This window comes from Neolamprologus brichardi, chromosome 3, assembly GCF_056152115.1.
Source record: "Neolamprologus brichardi isolate AB-2024 chromosome 3, ASM5615211v1, whole genome shotgun sequence".
Taxonomy (NCBI): domain Eukaryota; kingdom Metazoa; phylum Chordata; class Actinopteri; order Cichliformes; family Cichlidae; genus Neolamprologus; species Neolamprologus brichardi.
Window position 1 is genome coordinate 19,808,272 of NC_142106.1, and position 17,800 is coordinate 19,826,071.

General features: G+C 41.2%; 1 protein-coding gene across 2 annotated transcripts in view; it reads right to left on the reverse strand.

The window, feature by feature from the left end:
* The window catches only part of LOC102785354 (type II inositol 3,4-bisphosphate 4-phosphatase-like), a 36,356-nt gene extending 18,588 nt beyond the window's left edge, over nt 1-17,768 (reverse strand). For both annotated transcript variants that reach the window (XM_087833562.1, XM_087833563.1), the window contains exons 1-15: nt 17,686-17,768; nt 17,153-17,355; nt 16,483-16,541; nt 16,314-16,395; nt 16,028-16,225; nt 15,701-15,748; nt 15,471-15,577; nt 15,164-15,274; nt 9,246-9,325; nt 6,756-6,849; nt 6,441-6,510; nt 6,194-6,341; nt 5,138-5,268; nt 4,938-5,045; nt 3,040-3,148 (exon numbers count right to left, since the gene is read on the reverse strand). In XM_087833562.1, coding sequence (XP_087689688.1) covers nt 3,040-3,148; nt 4,938-5,045; nt 5,138-5,268; nt 6,194-6,341; nt 6,441-6,510; nt 6,756-6,849; nt 9,246-9,325; nt 15,164-15,274; nt 15,471-15,577; nt 15,701-15,748; nt 16,028-16,225; nt 16,314-16,395; nt 16,483-16,541; nt 17,153-17,273 — 1,466 coding nt within the window. In that variant the 5' untranslated portion in view covers nt 17,274-17,355; nt 17,686-17,768. The remainder of the gene's footprint in view (nt 1-3,039; nt 3,149-4,937; nt 5,046-5,137; nt 5,269-6,193; nt 6,342-6,440; nt 6,511-6,755; nt 6,850-9,245; nt 9,326-15,163; nt 15,275-15,470; nt 15,578-15,700; nt 15,749-16,027; nt 16,226-16,313; nt 16,396-16,482; nt 16,542-17,152; nt 17,356-17,685) is intronic.
* Between the last annotated feature and the right edge of the window lie 32 nt (nt 17,769-17,800).

Genomic DNA, 17,800 nt, shown 5'->3' on the forward strand with positions numbered 1-17,800 from the left:
ATCTCACACTTCTGATAATCAGCTGTCTGCTTGACGTTTATTCAGCTGTGTAAAAACTATAACTTTAATCTCAGCAAACCGATTTACTCAGGAACAAATAAAATACTGAAAAAAGCCAAACAACAACATTTTAAGTTATCTAAGTGACTTATATATCATGTTTAACCTGAGTAGCGAAAGACAGCGGTGGGCTTGAAAACGATTTGCCGGGAGTCTGGTGTTGTCACGGGCTCTAGTAAGCCTTGAACCCGGCTCGCTATCGAGCTAGTGGGTAACAGACGTCTCCGAAAACGTCGGAGCGCTTTTGAAAATATGTGGTGTCTTGGTAAACTGAGCAGATATTTGAGGTTTACACAGCTACATTCTCGCCTGAAAATATGTTAAACGTTTATTTTGTGACCCAGAAAGAATAATAAGAGTAATATTAAAACTAACTAGCTGCCGCCATTGTTGTAAACTGAGCTGGGCTGCGCTATGAATTCTGCTTCTTCTTCTTCGGGGTTTAACAGCAGCTGGCATCCTTGTACATGCAGTGCTGCCATCTTCTGTTTCAGTCCGTTATTACACTCTTAAATCCTACCACTTATTCCTGCGTCTTTTGGGATCTTACAAAGCTTCAAACGACGCGTGGACTATTAAATTAGTCGTCGACGATTTTAATAGTGGACGTAATCGTGACTAGTTGACTAATCGTCGCCCTAACTGATATTAAACCTCAATGCAGAAAAAACACAGCAAATTTGATTTGATTGGTTTGCACAGTCTCCAGTTTTCACGTGTGGACACACAAATCTGTTTTTATCTCTGTGAATCAATAAAAACAGACCAGAGCTGGAGATGCCTCTTTATGCAATACAGTGATGCCTCACTGTAACGCAGATCCCTTTTCGGTTATTTGTTTTTGTGTGTGTGTGCAATTTTGCATGCTTTTTTTTTTTTTTTTTTTTGTTAGCACATTGTGTTCTGCGTCCTGATTGGCTCTAGACCATTGTCAATCAATCTCATGTCGTGTCTCCTGCACAGTACAGAAAGCGTTCACTTTGTCAAATTTATCTAAATCTTTGATCGTTAGCAGTGTGACTCTGAAGTGCTGTACTGTATGTTTGTAAGTTTTCTCCCCAACAAACACAACAATGTCCACAAAGCATTTTGCAGCTTCAAAGACACCTGCAGGTTCCTTAAGTTCATAATACTGGACTTATTTTTCTACAAAGGTTTGAACTTTGAGAGTGTTGCAACAAGAGAGAAAAGTGTGAAAATGTTTGAGCCTGTCTGAGAAAAGTGTATAACGTGTGTAGCGAAGGGTTTTACAGCCTTAAAACATCTATAATAACTGTAAAAAATAAAGGTGGCTACTTCGCAGATTTCACCTACCGCTGGTTATTTTTGGAACGCAACTTTATCACAACTGTGATAAACGAGGGGCCGCTGTATAACACTGACTAACACGTTCTTATATTTCTCTCTCCTACAGCAATGGATAAAAGTTTTGTTAGTGGCACAAATTTGGTGTTTGACACACTAAATCACATTAAGATCTGGGGATGAATCCAAAATGTTAATTCGATGATCTCTGTGTCACTTGGTTGGACCTAGGGGTGGGTTTTTATAATCAATTTATCGATTAAAACCGATTCTGGCTTGGATAACGTGAAATTGATTCATTAAAATCCTGAATCGATTTTTTAATATAAATTTATTTTGCCCAAAATGACAGAATCTCAGGTGAAATCTCACAAAATTTCAACAACCACCAAACAGCTAAGACAGTAAATGCGAGCAGGTCCACGGATTCTGCACAAAGACGCAAACACAGCGCAGACCGCGGATCAGAATCAGTGAGATGTCGCCTTTCTCACCTGACGGCACGGACACGGTCGAGGCTGAAAGCCGACAGCTCGCTGATTCTGATCTGTCGGCGGGTCCGTGCTTTGTGTTCACGCCCTTTTTGCGCCGATTCTAAAGCTGTTAGTTTGATCTCTCTCCAAACAATATTGACCGAACCAGCAGCAAAAGAAGATCCAAACTACGCTTCACATAAACATCGTCATGAATTCACTCTGACTTTTACAGTTTTGCTTCGACCACGATGCACAGCTCTCTCTCTCTCTGTACTGTTTTCTGCATTAATCGCTTGCTTGTTACGCACAAGTCTACCGTTGTTTACAGCGCTGTCGGCCGCTGTGTCTTTTCCCGTTTACATACTTCTGAAAAGAAAACCTAATTTCTGCCGTTCAATACTGAACAAATTTAAACTTTTTAAAATTATGCAAAATGCAAAACGCTTAGCCGTGTCTCTAATAAAACCGCTGTAACGTCAGAGGTAATGTTCATGTGTTGATTAATGGTTTTCTTTCCTTTTTGATGTACTGCAGAATATTTTTCTGCTGTGATGTTCACACCTTTGATAAAGTCTTGCATGTGTCAGCTTCCTTTTTATAGATACAAAAATATGTAAATTTACTGATCTGAATTATAATATTTCTGACTGTCAAAATTTCCCATATTCAAATCGAATGGAATCGAATCGAATTTAATCGAATTAAATCGAATCGTGGATCGAATCGATTCTCGAAATCAGTGATGATACCCAGCCCTAGTTGGATCTTACGTTGTGCTGGAAAATCGCTCGTAGAAGTTTTTAGTGTCACACAGTGTGATTTACTTAACGCAGGAACGATCGTCACCAATTATTTGCGATAAATTGTCACCAATTTGTGGCAATGAGAAAACTTTTGATTCATGAGTTCATGTTTATAGATATTTAACTTGAGTTCAGCTCAATTTAATTTACAGCACGCATCTACAATCTCTTTAACTCTAAACGTACATCACGGCTATTCATCCCTCTGCTGACTGAGATAATTCCATAAAAATTAAAGCATCAGTGCGCCGACTCCACAATGCAGCAACGCTAATCCCGACAGAGTCGAGATTATAGAGATTAACCGACAGCAGCCAACAATATTATGTTTGAGTGTGACGCTGTTGGAGGAAGGAGGAGAAAGAGAAAATAAAGGGTGGAGGTGGAGACGTTACCTTTCCCTGAGGTTTGTATGTTTCCTGAGGAGTTTCTTCAGCCCTCCGTGTTTAAAGGCCTGGTGATGATCGGCCGCAGCACCAAAGGTTATAACGTCATACCAAACACCTGAGGACAGAGATGAGTGAGTGAGAGAGCTTTGTAGCATCTAAAGCACAGAGAGAGAGAGAAAGGTGAAGATGGGAAACTAAACACTTTATAATAACCATCATCAGTAAATCATAATGTGGTGTTCACAGCTGCTACATGATACATGATAATGCCTACAAACTGGTAAACAATTCCAATTAAACCAGTTTAACCAGCCACATAAAGTTCATAGATGATGTTTAGGAATGTTTAAAGTAAGCCGGTGGCAGTAGTACCAGTCTGTGAACCTTTGTACCCCATTTCACTCACCCGTTTCATTTTTACTTTTGCTTTCAGCGGCTGTTTACTTTAGGAAAACCTGTGGTGTGAGTTACTATAAAACAGCCTCCGACCGAGCGCTGTCTCGCTGTTCATACCACACATGCACCACAGGCCTGAAGAAGAAGGAAGCCGCAGACTGAGCCACGTTGACATAAAATGTTATTTTCTGCTTTTATTCACACAACCAACATAAAGGGGAATTACAACACTACTAATGATGGCAAACATTTTTTATTATTAACAGTAAAATAACTACTTGATAAAGTTTAAATCACGATTGTTTGTTTACATGTCTGATGGTTATTGTAAAGTCTCGTCAAAAGTCAATAAAAATAAACAACAGAAATAAGAAGCAGTTAAAGAAAGTTCGGTTATGATTTAGAAACACTTAAATAATATTTCAATATTTGAGCATTTTTACTTTATGTCAACATAACAAATACATCTTTTTATTCTTATTTATTCAGCATCGACTGGGATGCAACAAAAACCTGCAGTAATTTACCTGCAAGCTGTTCACAAAACACCATTGAAATTAGAGGGATGCACTTGTAACTGCTGCAAACGGGAGCAGGAAAGTGTGCTGCACTGTGAGACGCTTCATACCGTGCAAACAGGACACGGCATCAAAGATGGCTACCGCTGTCAGAAAGCGCTGTACGGTACCCTGCAGGGCAAATCTGCTACGTAACGCTAGAATGATACAGTTCTGCCACAATTAACCGCAGTCAGTGTGGAGCGGTTACCACCGAATACTGTTACGACTTGACTCGTGAGCCACAACTACAATTAGAGACTGATGCTACAGCTTTTAAACCAACAAAAAAAGTCTTATTGAAACCTCTCGATGTTCAATTTTACAGGTAACGTGTATAGCTTAAGCTATGATTAGATACATATCCAAATATGTAGTTCCAACCTTTAACCCAGGGGTGTCAAACACGAGGCCCGGGAGCCAGAATAGGCCTTGAAAAGACTTAAAGCTGGCCCACTGAATGACTTTGAAAATAAGTTAGCTTTTTTACTTTTAACTGTATTTTGTATTTTTTTTTTTTGTATTATTATGTTTTACAGCTTTTTCTAGTGATAAGGGACCCCACCCCTGGGGTAGTATGAATTCATACCACACACTACAGCAGAGTAATTAAGTAATCGATAAACAAGGAAATGACAGTAAAGTTCCTGTTTTTTTATTATTTACCGCAGAAATGTGTTTTTTATTCTTTATATTGAGTCAACAGGGGGAAAACAACCTTTTCTGTGAATTAATTTAAATTCTTTAATTAAAGAACAATCTGGATGATCCACTATCAGAACATTTTCTGTAACTTTAAATATTTCTCATGTAGTTTCACTGAGCCCACGATTTAAAATGAGTTCGACTTCCCTGCATTAAACAGTCTCTGTGAGGCCAGCGGTGGTTTCAGACACCAAATCATACGTTAGCTTAGCTCATCTCTAAGAAGCAGGAGGCTCACGGATGTACCTGTGCTGTCGGGACTGGTGACCTCCATCCTCTGCGTGTGTAGGTTGGTCGGAACAAACTGAAGGTGTCTGTCTGACTTACTGGTGCTCGACTTAAAACAGGATGAAGCTGCGGATATATCAGGATATATCAGTTCTGTGTACTTCCAGATACTATCTGTGGAAAAAGCTAAAATCCGCATGAAGATCACGTCACCTCACCCGAGACTTTTTCGAGCTCAGCGAGCAGTTCCTGATAGCAGCCGGTCACGTGGTTACAGTGGCTGAGGACATCATGGCGAAGGCCATCCCAGTGGGGTGAAAGGTCACCGAGTTCTTTCATTTCCTGAATTCTAACAGGAAAAAAAAACAACTTCAGGCTGAAAGAAACAAAGAGTTTCAGTCTGTTTTTTCTACTCTTGGATTTTTATGATGTCATAGGCAGGTGATATCCTTGACATGATGATATCACAGAAGCCCCGCCCACCTGCTGTTGTCAGGGGCAGCTGAAAACAGTGGTTGTCTAATTTTTGTTGCGTGTAATAACATTACACCCACACGTATGTCCCTCCATACGTTTTCCCTGCTTGTTCATCTCATATGTGCAGTTGCTCTCCACAAAGGGAGGAGCTAAAACATCCTGTTCCTTACAGAGGATCACCTGGGGTGTTGCACCAACGCCAAGAAAAATATAAACAAGGAAGAGTTTGAACTACTAAAGAATAAACTTCAGTTTCAAGTTGATTTTGATCCGGTTTTGATCTTACAGACTTTTATTTTTGCATAGGTTTTTTTAATTTCTATTTACATGTATATATGTAAACCCAGCCAAAAATAACATCATGAACAACTTCCAGGAAGCACAGTGTGAAAACAGGCACGACCTCATTATCTCATCTCTGCAGAGATGCACTAATCTAACGTTAGAATCGGATATCCATCCAGTCCTGACTCAACGTGCTGGATCTGTGTCAGCATGCCGACTTATGGACACGTCTGTTTCAGTTCTATGTTGTCTTGTGTTTACTTCAGCATGTAACAGCAGCTAGCAGAGCGCTAACATAGCTTGGAGGAAGTTAACATCAAAGACTCAGCAGTTTGGGCTAAACTAAGAACTTTTTCAAGTTGTTTAAATGTACATTTTATTTACACAAGTATAGTAAACACGTCTGCTTATGTAATCATCAGAAATGCATATACTGTCAAATAAAACAAGACTCAAATGTTAGTCATCACCCCCTGAAGGCCCAGTCTGAGCAAAGAACAAGCCCTGCATACCTGTTTGTATGTTCCTGTATGAGCAAGCTCAGTAACTGTTTGGGTAAAGAGAAAGAAAGCGGCGTCTCTGACATCTGTTCCCTGACCAGCAGCCACCTCTGATCTTCTGTCTTAAACCTGTTCACCTTAGAGACCTGAGCACACAGCACTGCACACACACACACACACACACACACACACACACAGGTTAAGGACGGAAAACTGATATAAAAGCAGAAAAACATATCCTGTAGACTGTGTGCCTCACATGCTCTCATCATCGGACTGTTGTCTTTGTCGTGGACAGAGCCGTGAATACTGTCACACAGCGTGGAACACTGGGGCAGGAAAACGGAAAGATTAGAAAGTAGGTCAAACGTAATTTGTTATTATTTATCTCTTTTCTTGCACTTTTAAATGAAAGCTAGACTGGACAGTGATAAAGCAGCTTCACTGTGACTCATCTACCAACCTAGACCTCAAATGTGCCAGAAAGAAAACCACAGAGCCAACTGTCGACTTGAGACGAGTCCACGGTGCATCAAACAAGCACCACTGAAAGAGAAAGACAACTTTGTGCTACCTTATGTTCAGAAGGAGTTTGACTCTCGCTGTCTCCCTCCATCTGCACGCGGGACACCCGCACCTCCCCCACCTCGTTCACGCCATCCATCGTCCTGATGAAGAAAGAGTGGACACTTCATACTCAAAGAAGAAAAAATCACAAAAATGTAAAGACTGAGCGGTAAGGGTACCGTGAGTAGGGCATTTGATGCTAATTAATTCAACAGAATTCATGAACATATCAGAAATATGGGAAGTACACAGACTCTGCCTCGTATGTGGATTTGCTCACATGGACAGTCACTCCTGAGAGGCCCACTGTGAGCCAAGAAAACCTGATTCACTTTTCAGTTCCTCTTCATAGTTCAATTCATAATTTGGAACGGACCAATGAACACAGGGGGACATATTAAAATATTTCAAAGCAAGCCTTCTGAGAAAGAAGACAGCAGAGCGACTAGTGGGAAAAGCTAGAGAGACTGAATGAAAAGCTAACTAAAAATACAACGACTAGCAAGACAAAGCTTCAATCACCTGCTACCTGATTCACCAATGAAACAAACGGGAAGAAAAAAATAGAAAGCGAGGTATACAAGGCTAACCTGAGCCACAATCAGCTAACGAGAAAGACGAAGCAACTACAGAGAAGACAAAAGTTACTCAAAACAAGATTACCAGACAACTTAAGGTGGTCAGAAACCAGAGAACCAACAATCCAACACAAACCATAAACAAACTGCAACTATCAAAAAGAAGCTAGTGAAAAAAACATACTAGAAACATAAGAAAAGTTCAGGAGGGAACATGTTTAAGACGATAAAGTAACAATTAGCTGGAAATGAAAAGTTACTTAAACAAAATAACTAACTAGATGGTAAAAATGGAAACAATAAATGAAAATACAGATGGAGGCAAAAACTAATTATTAACTAGAAACAAAATTACAAGCAATACACGGCTAAACAGAACAACGAGGCAATGCTAAAGAGCAAGAGAACTGGAGTAGAAATAGATACTGCACACTTTTATGGCCTCCTTTTATGTTGTTTTTTTCCACTGATGTTTCAGAAAATTCTTATTTAAAGAGTTTTAAGCATTGAATCAACCCACAGACTGATTGGATAACATCTGGCAACAAGCAACACGAGGGGGAAAAATGTGTATTCCCTTACTGGTTGAGGTCATTCACATGACACTTGTCACAGTAAGGCGCACGGTGCTGCACCAGGATTAGCTTTTTGCAGGGTTGCATCACAGTTTTTCAAGCTGAGTGTTTGAGAGTGTTTGCAAACAAGTTGCCATCTTCAATGCAAACTAGAACAACCAAAGCAACGACAAGTAGGTCATTGCAAGCTCTTTGTGACCAGTTTCAATTAGACAATTTCGTGGTGCATGTGCAAAGACAATAACGGACGATTCTTTTCTAGATAATCTGTATTCACCAGCAACCGCTTCCCAATATACATTCTTCCTTAAGCTTCAGCTACACAGGACTAGGGACCAGTCAGGGACCTCCTGACCCCCTGATAACCCTAAAAATAAAGCTAAATATTAACAAAAGAAAGACAAAAAAAAAGGTACTAAGAAACAAATCACCATTAAGATCAGGAACCAACATAAATATGAAGTAATGGCTGCCAATTACACAATAAGCACTAGGAAAAGTTAACTAAAGACAAAATAGCACCTCTAAATGATAGAAGAACCAACAAAACACACTGAAAGACAAGAAAGAAATTCCATTAAGGTGGTAACAAATATTTCTGGATAAAGATGCCTTGCTTTTCTAAGTTTATTTGAAATGCTTCTTTGTGAAGTCACAAAAATTTGCAGTTCTGCCAGCCTGCATGAGGTATGTGTTAGTAGTGAGGCACACCTGGATACAACATGCCAGCACAGACACACCTACTGCACTCCGCCTGCTCATGCCTGGACCGCGCTCTGGATCTATGCCTCTCTCTCCTCGTCTTCATTCTTCCTGTCCTCCTTCGATCTCTCGGAATTTGCTTTTTCATCTAATCTCGTCTTTACGGCTGCTCGTCTGTCTCTCTAAAGATGCTGTGGTGACAAAACAGGAAGGAGCTGCCTTTTTCGACTTTCTACAGAGGTGGAGCCCCACGCTGTCTCCTCACTTCCTCTTGCGGTCTACAGTATCTAAGCAACGGACAATCCTGGAAGCTTTTTATGACGTGCAATTCGTTGACTTCAAAACATTTCTATGATAGGAAATGGGGTAAAGCTGGGAGAGAGCATGCATGGTGAGGAAAAGAGTGTGTGCAGAGGTAAACTTAAAATGAACTTCAGATGCCTGCAGGGTGGATTTCTGGTGATTTCTCTGGTGGGCGGGGGAGGAGCTTAGGTTAGGGAAAGTTGTTGATGAGTAAACCATGCAGAATAGTGATGAAAGGTTAGTAAAACTGGATAAGGGGGACACAGAGTAATTATAAACTTTATTTTAAGACAAGATTTGATGAATATGGTTAAAAGGGGAAGATTTAAGTGTGTTTACCTGAGGCTAAGTGAGACGTGAGGCTCCTTGACCCTGAGCAGATCTCTGATAGAGAACGAGGTAAAACCCAGGAAGCTCCTCTGAGACAGAAACAGAGCAAGACAGTTGTTTCATCTCACATCAAACTGCTTTTTCATTGTTTAAATTCTCTTTGTGACTCACATCATAGCTATATAAATATATACAATTTCCGCTGACAACAAGCTCTCTGTGAAAACATCAGCTTTAAAGTAGATTATGATGATAAGACGTGTTTCAACTTGTGTTTTTTAGAATCAGGTCAAAAACATCGACTACACAGTTTCACATTTCAAACCATGTATAACATTAACACTGAACCATAACGGGAACTCTAATAGCCTCATCTGACAGTGTGGCTGCAGACTGAGAGACTCAAGGACAAAACCTTCTTCTTTTAGAGGCCTGATGGTTTTCCTTAATAACAAATAAGCAGCAGCACTACTTATGTATCTCAAGTCACTGGAGATTGAAGCTTATCCTTGCAAACACTGGGTGAGAGCCAGCGTGTAGCAGAGGAGTAAAAATATCCACAGTTTGGTTCAAAACTCGACTTTTAGGCACAGTTTTGGTTTGACACGCTGACTTCACAGCTTCCAAAAGACCAGCAGGCCTTTACTAGGCATTAAAAGCTACAGTAATACCACAAAGAGGACCTTTGCAGTGCGGTCACGATCTCAGTTTCAGAACTGTTACGCCCTAGAAAGCCTTCACAGGTCAGTTTGGAATCAGCACGTAACCGTGGGAAGAAGCCAGAGCACACGGGGAATTTCACAAACTGGTTTTGTGAGCAAAATATAGTCACTGACTAAAAGCTACTTCCAGCTGCCCCGTCTTTCACGAGTGGTCACCTACTGCAGCATGCATCTCCTTGTGTTTGACTGGGCAGATTTTTACACAGAATGGCCCCAAAGGGATCTGGGTTGTAAATAGGGCTGCCAGGATTAGTCGACTAGTCACGATTACGTCGACTATTAAAATCGTCGACGACTAATTTAATAGTCGACGCTTCGTTTGACGCTTTGTAAGATCCCAAAAGACGCAGGAATAAGTAGTAGGATTTAAGAGTGTAATAACGGACTGAAACAGTAGATGGCAGCACTGCATGTACGAGGATGCCAGCTGCCGTTAAACCCCGAAGAAGAAGAATTCATAGCGCAGCTGTCAACAATGGCGGCAGCTAGTTAGTTTTAATATTACTCTTATTATTCTTTCTGGGTCACAAAATAAACGATTAACATATTTTCAGGCTAGAATGTAGCTGTGTAAACCTCAAATATCTGCTCAGTTTATCAAGACACCACATATTTTCAAAAGCGCTCCGACGTTTTCGGAGACGAGCTAGCTCGATAGCTAGCTGGGGGCAAGAGTCACTAGAGCCCGTGAGAACACCGGACTTCCGGCAAATCGTTTTCAAACCCACCGCCGCCTTTCGCTACTCGGGTTAAACATGATATATAAGTCACTTGGATAACTTAAAAATGTTATTGTTTGCCTTTTTTTAAGTATTTTATTGGTTCCTGGGTAAATCGGTTTGGCTGAGATTAATGTTAGAGTTTTTACACAGCTGAATAAACGTCAAGCAGATTAAACTCCATTGAAACAATCTGCAAATGTCATTAAAATTTAATAAACTCTCATCTTGTCTTTATTTTTAGTTAGCACATACCTTAAACACTTAAAGCTGTAAGGTATTGATAGTTATATGAGAGCAGATGCTGCTGGTGCAATAAGCTGTATGTTTTACGTCCAATGGATGATGATCTGATTAGTCGACTAATCGCAAATTAATCGGTGACTAGTCGACTATCAAAATAATCGTTTGTGGCAGCCCTAGTTGTAAACCACTACACTATGGAGCCACACACTGACAGAGCCAGAGAGTAACACCAGTGCTATGGTTTCACTGTGCATTTCTTCTGCACCTAAAAATGAAACAGACCTTTACAGCACCATCATATTTGGCCTATTTTAGCTCTTGAACTTTCCAAAGTACTTATTGAAAGCCTCTCTTTCCTCTGCGACTCCATACTCTTACTGCTGGGTGGATTCAAACACCAAAATCAAGACTGTAATGATTTTGGAAAACAAAAGCTGTCTAACGGTGAATGGATAAACAGGCCTTCCTCTACACTTGATAAAGATGTGAGGTACTCAGTCTTCTCAGCTGAGACTATGTGCGTACAGCATCTTTCCTTTTAACTGAATTCTGTGTTAGGCAGCTTGTGCCCGTCACTACACAAACCACAGCTGCAACTGCACAGGCCAAAGTTTATTAAGAACTTAAAGCGATGTTCAGGCCAGATTAAAGCTGTACAACACGTGCCCTACGATGTCAGAGCCGGGCTATAATCAGACTGATATCATGCAGTCTGAACCCGACGTAACAGAGCCACAGAGTAAAGGCTCTGCTGTGAGCACAAACCACAGTGACGGTGAAAACTATATAACGCTTAGCCAAACAGCCCTCGCAGGGAAGACGTATTCCACTCCAGGGTATGTACAGAGCTGTCACACACTTATGAATTAATAAAGGACCAAATACACATCCAAACTCATCATCTCCACAAGATCACGGCCCTGTTATCATAAATCCCCACGGCAACGACACTGAAATCATTCGGCTGCCATGACGATAATCGGAAACTCAGAGGATTACCTTGACGAGTGAAAAGCACTCAAATCACCCAAAACACACACAAACACACACCACACTGAAGACAAAGTGAATGAAGTAAGCTGCATTTACATCAGTTGTCTGATATCTTTTATCACATCAAACATGGTTTCATTTCACTGAGTCTGAGACTTTTTTAAGCTGATATTCAACCATCAAAAAAAATACAAATAAATAAAAACAGCAGACATAAAAAGAGACCAACCCACACAGAAAGTAGCTCCCACGTGACGATTCATTCATCTGAGTAATGTTTGTACAAACATCTAATGAATTTGGATATCTGGCCAAACATTTTGTAACAGGTTTTCATTTCTGTGTGTAATGTAAGGCCGATAGTTTCATATTCATCCTGCATCTGGTCCACAGCAAGCAGCAGTGTAGGCGTACTGATGCATCAACTTGCAGGAAATTTGGCCGCCTAGCCGAGAGACATAGCGGCTTTCTTTTTTGAAACCGAAAAGGAGGTTTAACCTTTTCATTTTTTAAACATGCTGATTTGCTTTTTAAGTTTCTTACTCAGTTCTTACCTTCCTTTTATTTGCTTGTTAGTTCTGGATCAAATGAATTCGTCTGTGAGTTTGTGCAGTGAAAACTAGTCGGTCAGAATAAGGCAGTCATTTTTTAATTGTTTAGAAAAAAAACAACAACACTTATTTGTGTGATTACTATATTTAGATTATCACAATGCAGGACATATTACTGCAGACACGCTATGACGTGTTCTCATTGCTTCCCAAGAGCAGAGCCAGCCTGCAAACAAACTTTTCCTAAAGCCTTAAAACGTTCTTCAAATAAGTAGAAATTCATCTTTGTCAGAGACCCTTGTAGGACGCTGAAAAGAGAAAACCACTAGAAGACAGACAGAAGGAAACCGGATATTGATGGGTTAACTTCAGTCATGCAAACAGTTGCCTCATTTCCTCGTTTGCAGCTCAAGGTTAGGGTTACAACACGCAAACATGCAAACACACACCGAGCTAATCTGCCTACTCAGTTCTTGGGAAAAGCAAGAGGCTTTTAAGATTAAATGCAAATCACCATCAAACCTTGACACAAACACACACGACAATAAAACAATCCCTGTTGTGTTATTTCCACAATAACGACATTGAACTGATGCATCATCTGCACCACCAGCTTATCAGGAAACAGCATCAGGGTTATGCAGCGATCACAAACAGGGCCGAAGCAAAACCCTGTATTGCAGAGTGTGAAAGACGAGGAAGTTAAGGTTCACATTTAAGCCTGAACAAGCATCAGCTGCGAGACCAAACATATATCAGTGTTTTATCAAAAAAAGTCCCCTGTCTAAAACTAATTTCCTCTGGAATATCCCTTAAAGTTAAAAAGCCCACTCAAGACTGTCAACCTTCCTCTACACATACAGAGCATGTTTCCATTCACTTAGCGTGGTCTTAGTCACTATGTAAGCGTGCTGAGGGCTACTTTTGAAAATTTCCGGTCTCTAAACTCAGCTGAAGGCTCGTAGAAGGCTTTGATCTCTGCCTCAAAGACCATCGTTGGAAACCTGCGATAAACTGTGTATTTGCTTCTATTTTGTTTGTGCTTCAAAACAATAAGAATCGTCCAGTATTTGATGCCTGGCCGGTCAGGTCTGTGGCTAAAGTAGCTGACTGTAGCTTAGGGATGGACGGCTATCTATCAAAGCAGACACATCGCTAAATTTAGTTATATTTAATCCCTTACAGTTGAAACTATCCACAGAAACTGAAACAGATTTTTGTAGGGCTGTAAGCGGGCTTATTTCTGCTGCTAGCAAGGAGTTTTTAACATGGGAATCTACGGGGTTTGATACATGTGGACTTTCCCTACCTGTCCAGCAGAGATGCTGTGGCCGTCTCCTGGCGGTCGGAGACAGTCGGTGCATGCCTTCATGGCCCTCTGCATCCTCAGAAAGTTGGTTTTTTTAAAAAGTGACTTCCTGTTTCTGCTCTGACTCTCACTATTTCAGTCTATATTTCTTTCTAGGATTTCCTGCTTTCTAACATCAGCTGAAGATTTCATTAACCAGCTGAATCTATACAATGACACACAAAGGAAGTGAGTCACAGGTACACATCCCAATACGTTAAGCGTGTGAACTTTTAAAACAATCAAACTTTTCTTTATTCTTAATATCAAACTGACTTTAAATAAGCTCCTGTAAGCTGCTGCCACCTCACCTGTGTCTGCTCATCAGTCTTTAAGGACATTTATTAATAGTTTAATGTCACTTTTCTAATGTAATGATTCCATGTTGCCAGGTGCTCACTTCATGCAGGCAGCTTTTACTGCAGTTTCATGCATTTAGATAAACACAGGTCCTACTGCTGGTACAATGCTGCGATTTGGTTGCAATCTCAAAACTGTACGCTCATTATTAACAAATATATTTGAAATGAATTTGAACCCAAAACAAAAGCAGATAAGTTTACAAATCTAAACTGAAGCTGCTGCACAGACACACTGCTGGACAATCAGAAATACAGCCCAGCTACAGCACCTGCAACACTCATCTGCACCTGAACGCATCCTCGATGTTAAAGCCTATTTGATATTTTAACGCTGACTTTGGCAGCAGCTGTACGAGCAGATTTCTCCTGCTCGTGATGCATTTCCAAGCAGGCGTTCAACAAAACTGTGGATAAAACAAGAGAAACGTGAAGCAGAAGGAGAGCGGGTTCATTGGTCCAGGAACTAAGCGTCGCAGAAAACATCGAACACAAAAAATAAACTCAGTGTCGCCTTTGGTTGTCCCTTCTGATCCGTCTCCAGCTGAAAAGACCAACGCACACCGGCCGAGTATCCTCCCGCTCCCTCGTCCCTCCCCCTCCTATTTCGTCATGGCCGACTGGATTAAAAACACACGCCCCTGAGCATCATGGGAAACAATTGAACTGGCTGGCAGCTTGGAGTTTGGCAAAGAGGACGGAGGGAAAAGAGCTGAAAACGGAAATATTTGCTTTTCTGTAATCTCACTTTCTCTCTCAGCGGCTGTTCGAGTGTTACTCTTTCAACCAGCTGTGTGTGTGTGTGTGTGTGTGTGTGTGACAGATTAAGTGACCCAAAAGATAAAGTGAGTGTGCGTGTGCTGAAAAGCTACCACTGCTGGTACTACACATGCACATAACCACACCCCTAATCCTCTTAAACACACAATTTTTCAGACACACAGAAAAAACACACACCTGGATACACACACTCACATATATACACTCACTGTTGTGGAGTCGTCGCCATGGTAAATGGTGACTTTGATCCTGCAGTGTCGGTATAGCGGGAAGTCATCACAAAAGCACACTGATGTCAGAAACACACCATCATCTGATCCCTGAAACACACACACACACACACACACACAGAATGCAGTTTGATCAATTCAGGGGGAAATAATAAGCCTAACTTGAACCTAGACTTAATATAACGCAGCTCATGTACCACAAATGGTGTGTGAAAGAGGTTCTCACAAAAGTAGTAATAAAAGCGAAGAACAGCACTTGGCAGCCTGTGTGTGTGTCTGTGTGTACCTTTGCTATCTCTGCGCTGCAGTGCTTCCTGACTGTGTGAGTGTGTGTGTCGATGACAGAGATGTGAATCTGGATTTTGTCTCTGATGATATCCAAACCGTGACACTCTGAGAGAAGAAGGGCCGTGGGAAAGACGTAAGGAACAAAAACACACGGTATGACACAGAAAATCAGCAGTGTTATAAATGAAAGCTTTAACGGTGTGTTTGTGTGTGTGTGTGTGGACATACCCACTGTCAGGTGCAGCGGAGATACTGTAGCAGCAGTTTCTGCTCCACCTGGTGGCCACAGAACAGCATTACATCAGCTGTGAACTATTCAAACCTGTTAGTTTAACACACATCATGTGCTATTTTTATAAACCCTGTGGCAGCTGGGATAGGCTCCAGCCCAACCACAACCCTGATAAGGATTAGAGGAAGAGAATGGATGGATGGGTTTGTCCACTGCTTATCTGAGTTCAGGTCATGTGGGCAGCAGTAAATACAATAAAAAAGTATAATGTCTCTTTAACACTGAATTAAAACAACAAAAACTTCTTTGACCGACATGCTCACCTGCACCTCCATCACTGTCAGGGCTATCCGTGGTGGTTTGTGTGTGTTCCTGCGTGTGCGTGTTAATGAGCGTGCGCAGGTGTGTGATGCGTCTCCTCAGCTCCTCGATGTTGGCGTCTCTCAGGCTGATGAGCCATGACGTGCACTCTGCAGAGCTGCTCGACTGCAGGAACACGGGAGGGTCGCCGCTCTCAAAGCCTCAACACACACACACTAACACATTTTACTGTGCTCACATAGTATGCAAACAGCTTCGTTAATGTGTGTTTGTGTGCGTGTTACGTACTGACAGCAAGCAGTCTGCTATTGTGTGGAAGCTTCATGACGTTACATCTCTCCAGCAGCAACACCTCCTCCAGCTCACCAGCCTGCGTTAAAGTTTCATGTTTTCTCTTTAATAAAGAACAAAAAGACACGTTTCCTGGTTTTTTTGGGGTCTTTATGTTGACTCTCACCTGCTTCTTCAGGATGAACAGCAGGTTTCCTCTCAGACGGCAGAACCGCTCTGTGAGACCTGTGAAAGCACAGAACGGCTCACAGATTTCTGAACACTAAGATGGAAAAATCTGTCTAAAGAGAGCTCTGCAGAGCAGCGTTTTCTTTCATGACCTTTAGATTGTGAGTCAGGAAACTGTTCTACCGGTGGAGACTCAGAGGTTCCAGGAAGTAAAGTTAGAGTGAGTCAGGCAGGAGATGGAAACAGACGAAGATGACTGCAGAGCAGAAGAGAAAAGAGATACAAAACAAAGGAGAAGAAAACAACAGAAACATGAGAGATCAGGAGCGAACATACGAAAAACAGAACTAAAGATCAAAAAAGAGAACTAGTAAAAAAATAAAGACGATAATTAAAAAGAAAAAATAAGAAAATGAAGATGAGAGGCAAAAGATAAAAGAGAACAAAATAGAACAGAAGATAACAAGAAGCATAAAAATTAGGACAAATAGGCGAGAAAAAAATAGCAAAGAAGACAACGAAGGACGACAAAGGAGAGCAAAACACTGCAGTGAAAGTGAAGTTGAATAAATAAAAAAGAGAACAAATGAGAAAAAAAATAAAGATTATTTCCATTAGCCTAATACAGGTTATGATAAAGGAGAATAGAACTGATCAGAATCTCTTACCTGCCTCCTGCCGTCCGACCTGCAGCGTTCCTTCTTTCTGGAAGCTCCCAGATGTTTCTTCTTTGGACAGAGACAGCAGCTGGCTGCGGTTCACCCTCAGCTTCATCCTCCTCATCATCATCTGCCTGCTGACCCCGCCATTATGATCTTCTTCTTCATCACTATCCTCAGCATCATCAGGGTTCCGTGAGCGTCACTGCTTTCTAAACAGAAACACACAGAACTAATGTTTAAAGTTTGCACTACAAAGAAAACTGGAATATTCTGAGTACTGTGGCTATATTATTTAAGTAGCAATAGCACTGCACACGGTTTACATACTTACATCCTTAAGCTAAGGCTTTGTGAAAACAAATACATGAACATAAAGCGGAACAAGTGCACCTGCACGGTGCCACACCAAGTTAATGCTTAACATCAGTTGTTGACATGACGGGAAAATGTTTATAAAAAACAACCGAAAACTCGACTAAATATCCGCACGTGAGATAAAGTGATTCACAAGTGTTTTCCGTTTTTTCAGTGTCTCTTACCGGCACAAAAAGTGGGTTTTGGAGGGGTAATGACCAACTTTACCAGCCGCGGTGTGTTTGGATAGACTTAGCCAACGCCACAGCGAAATAACGTTTGATCGAATCAAGTATCGCG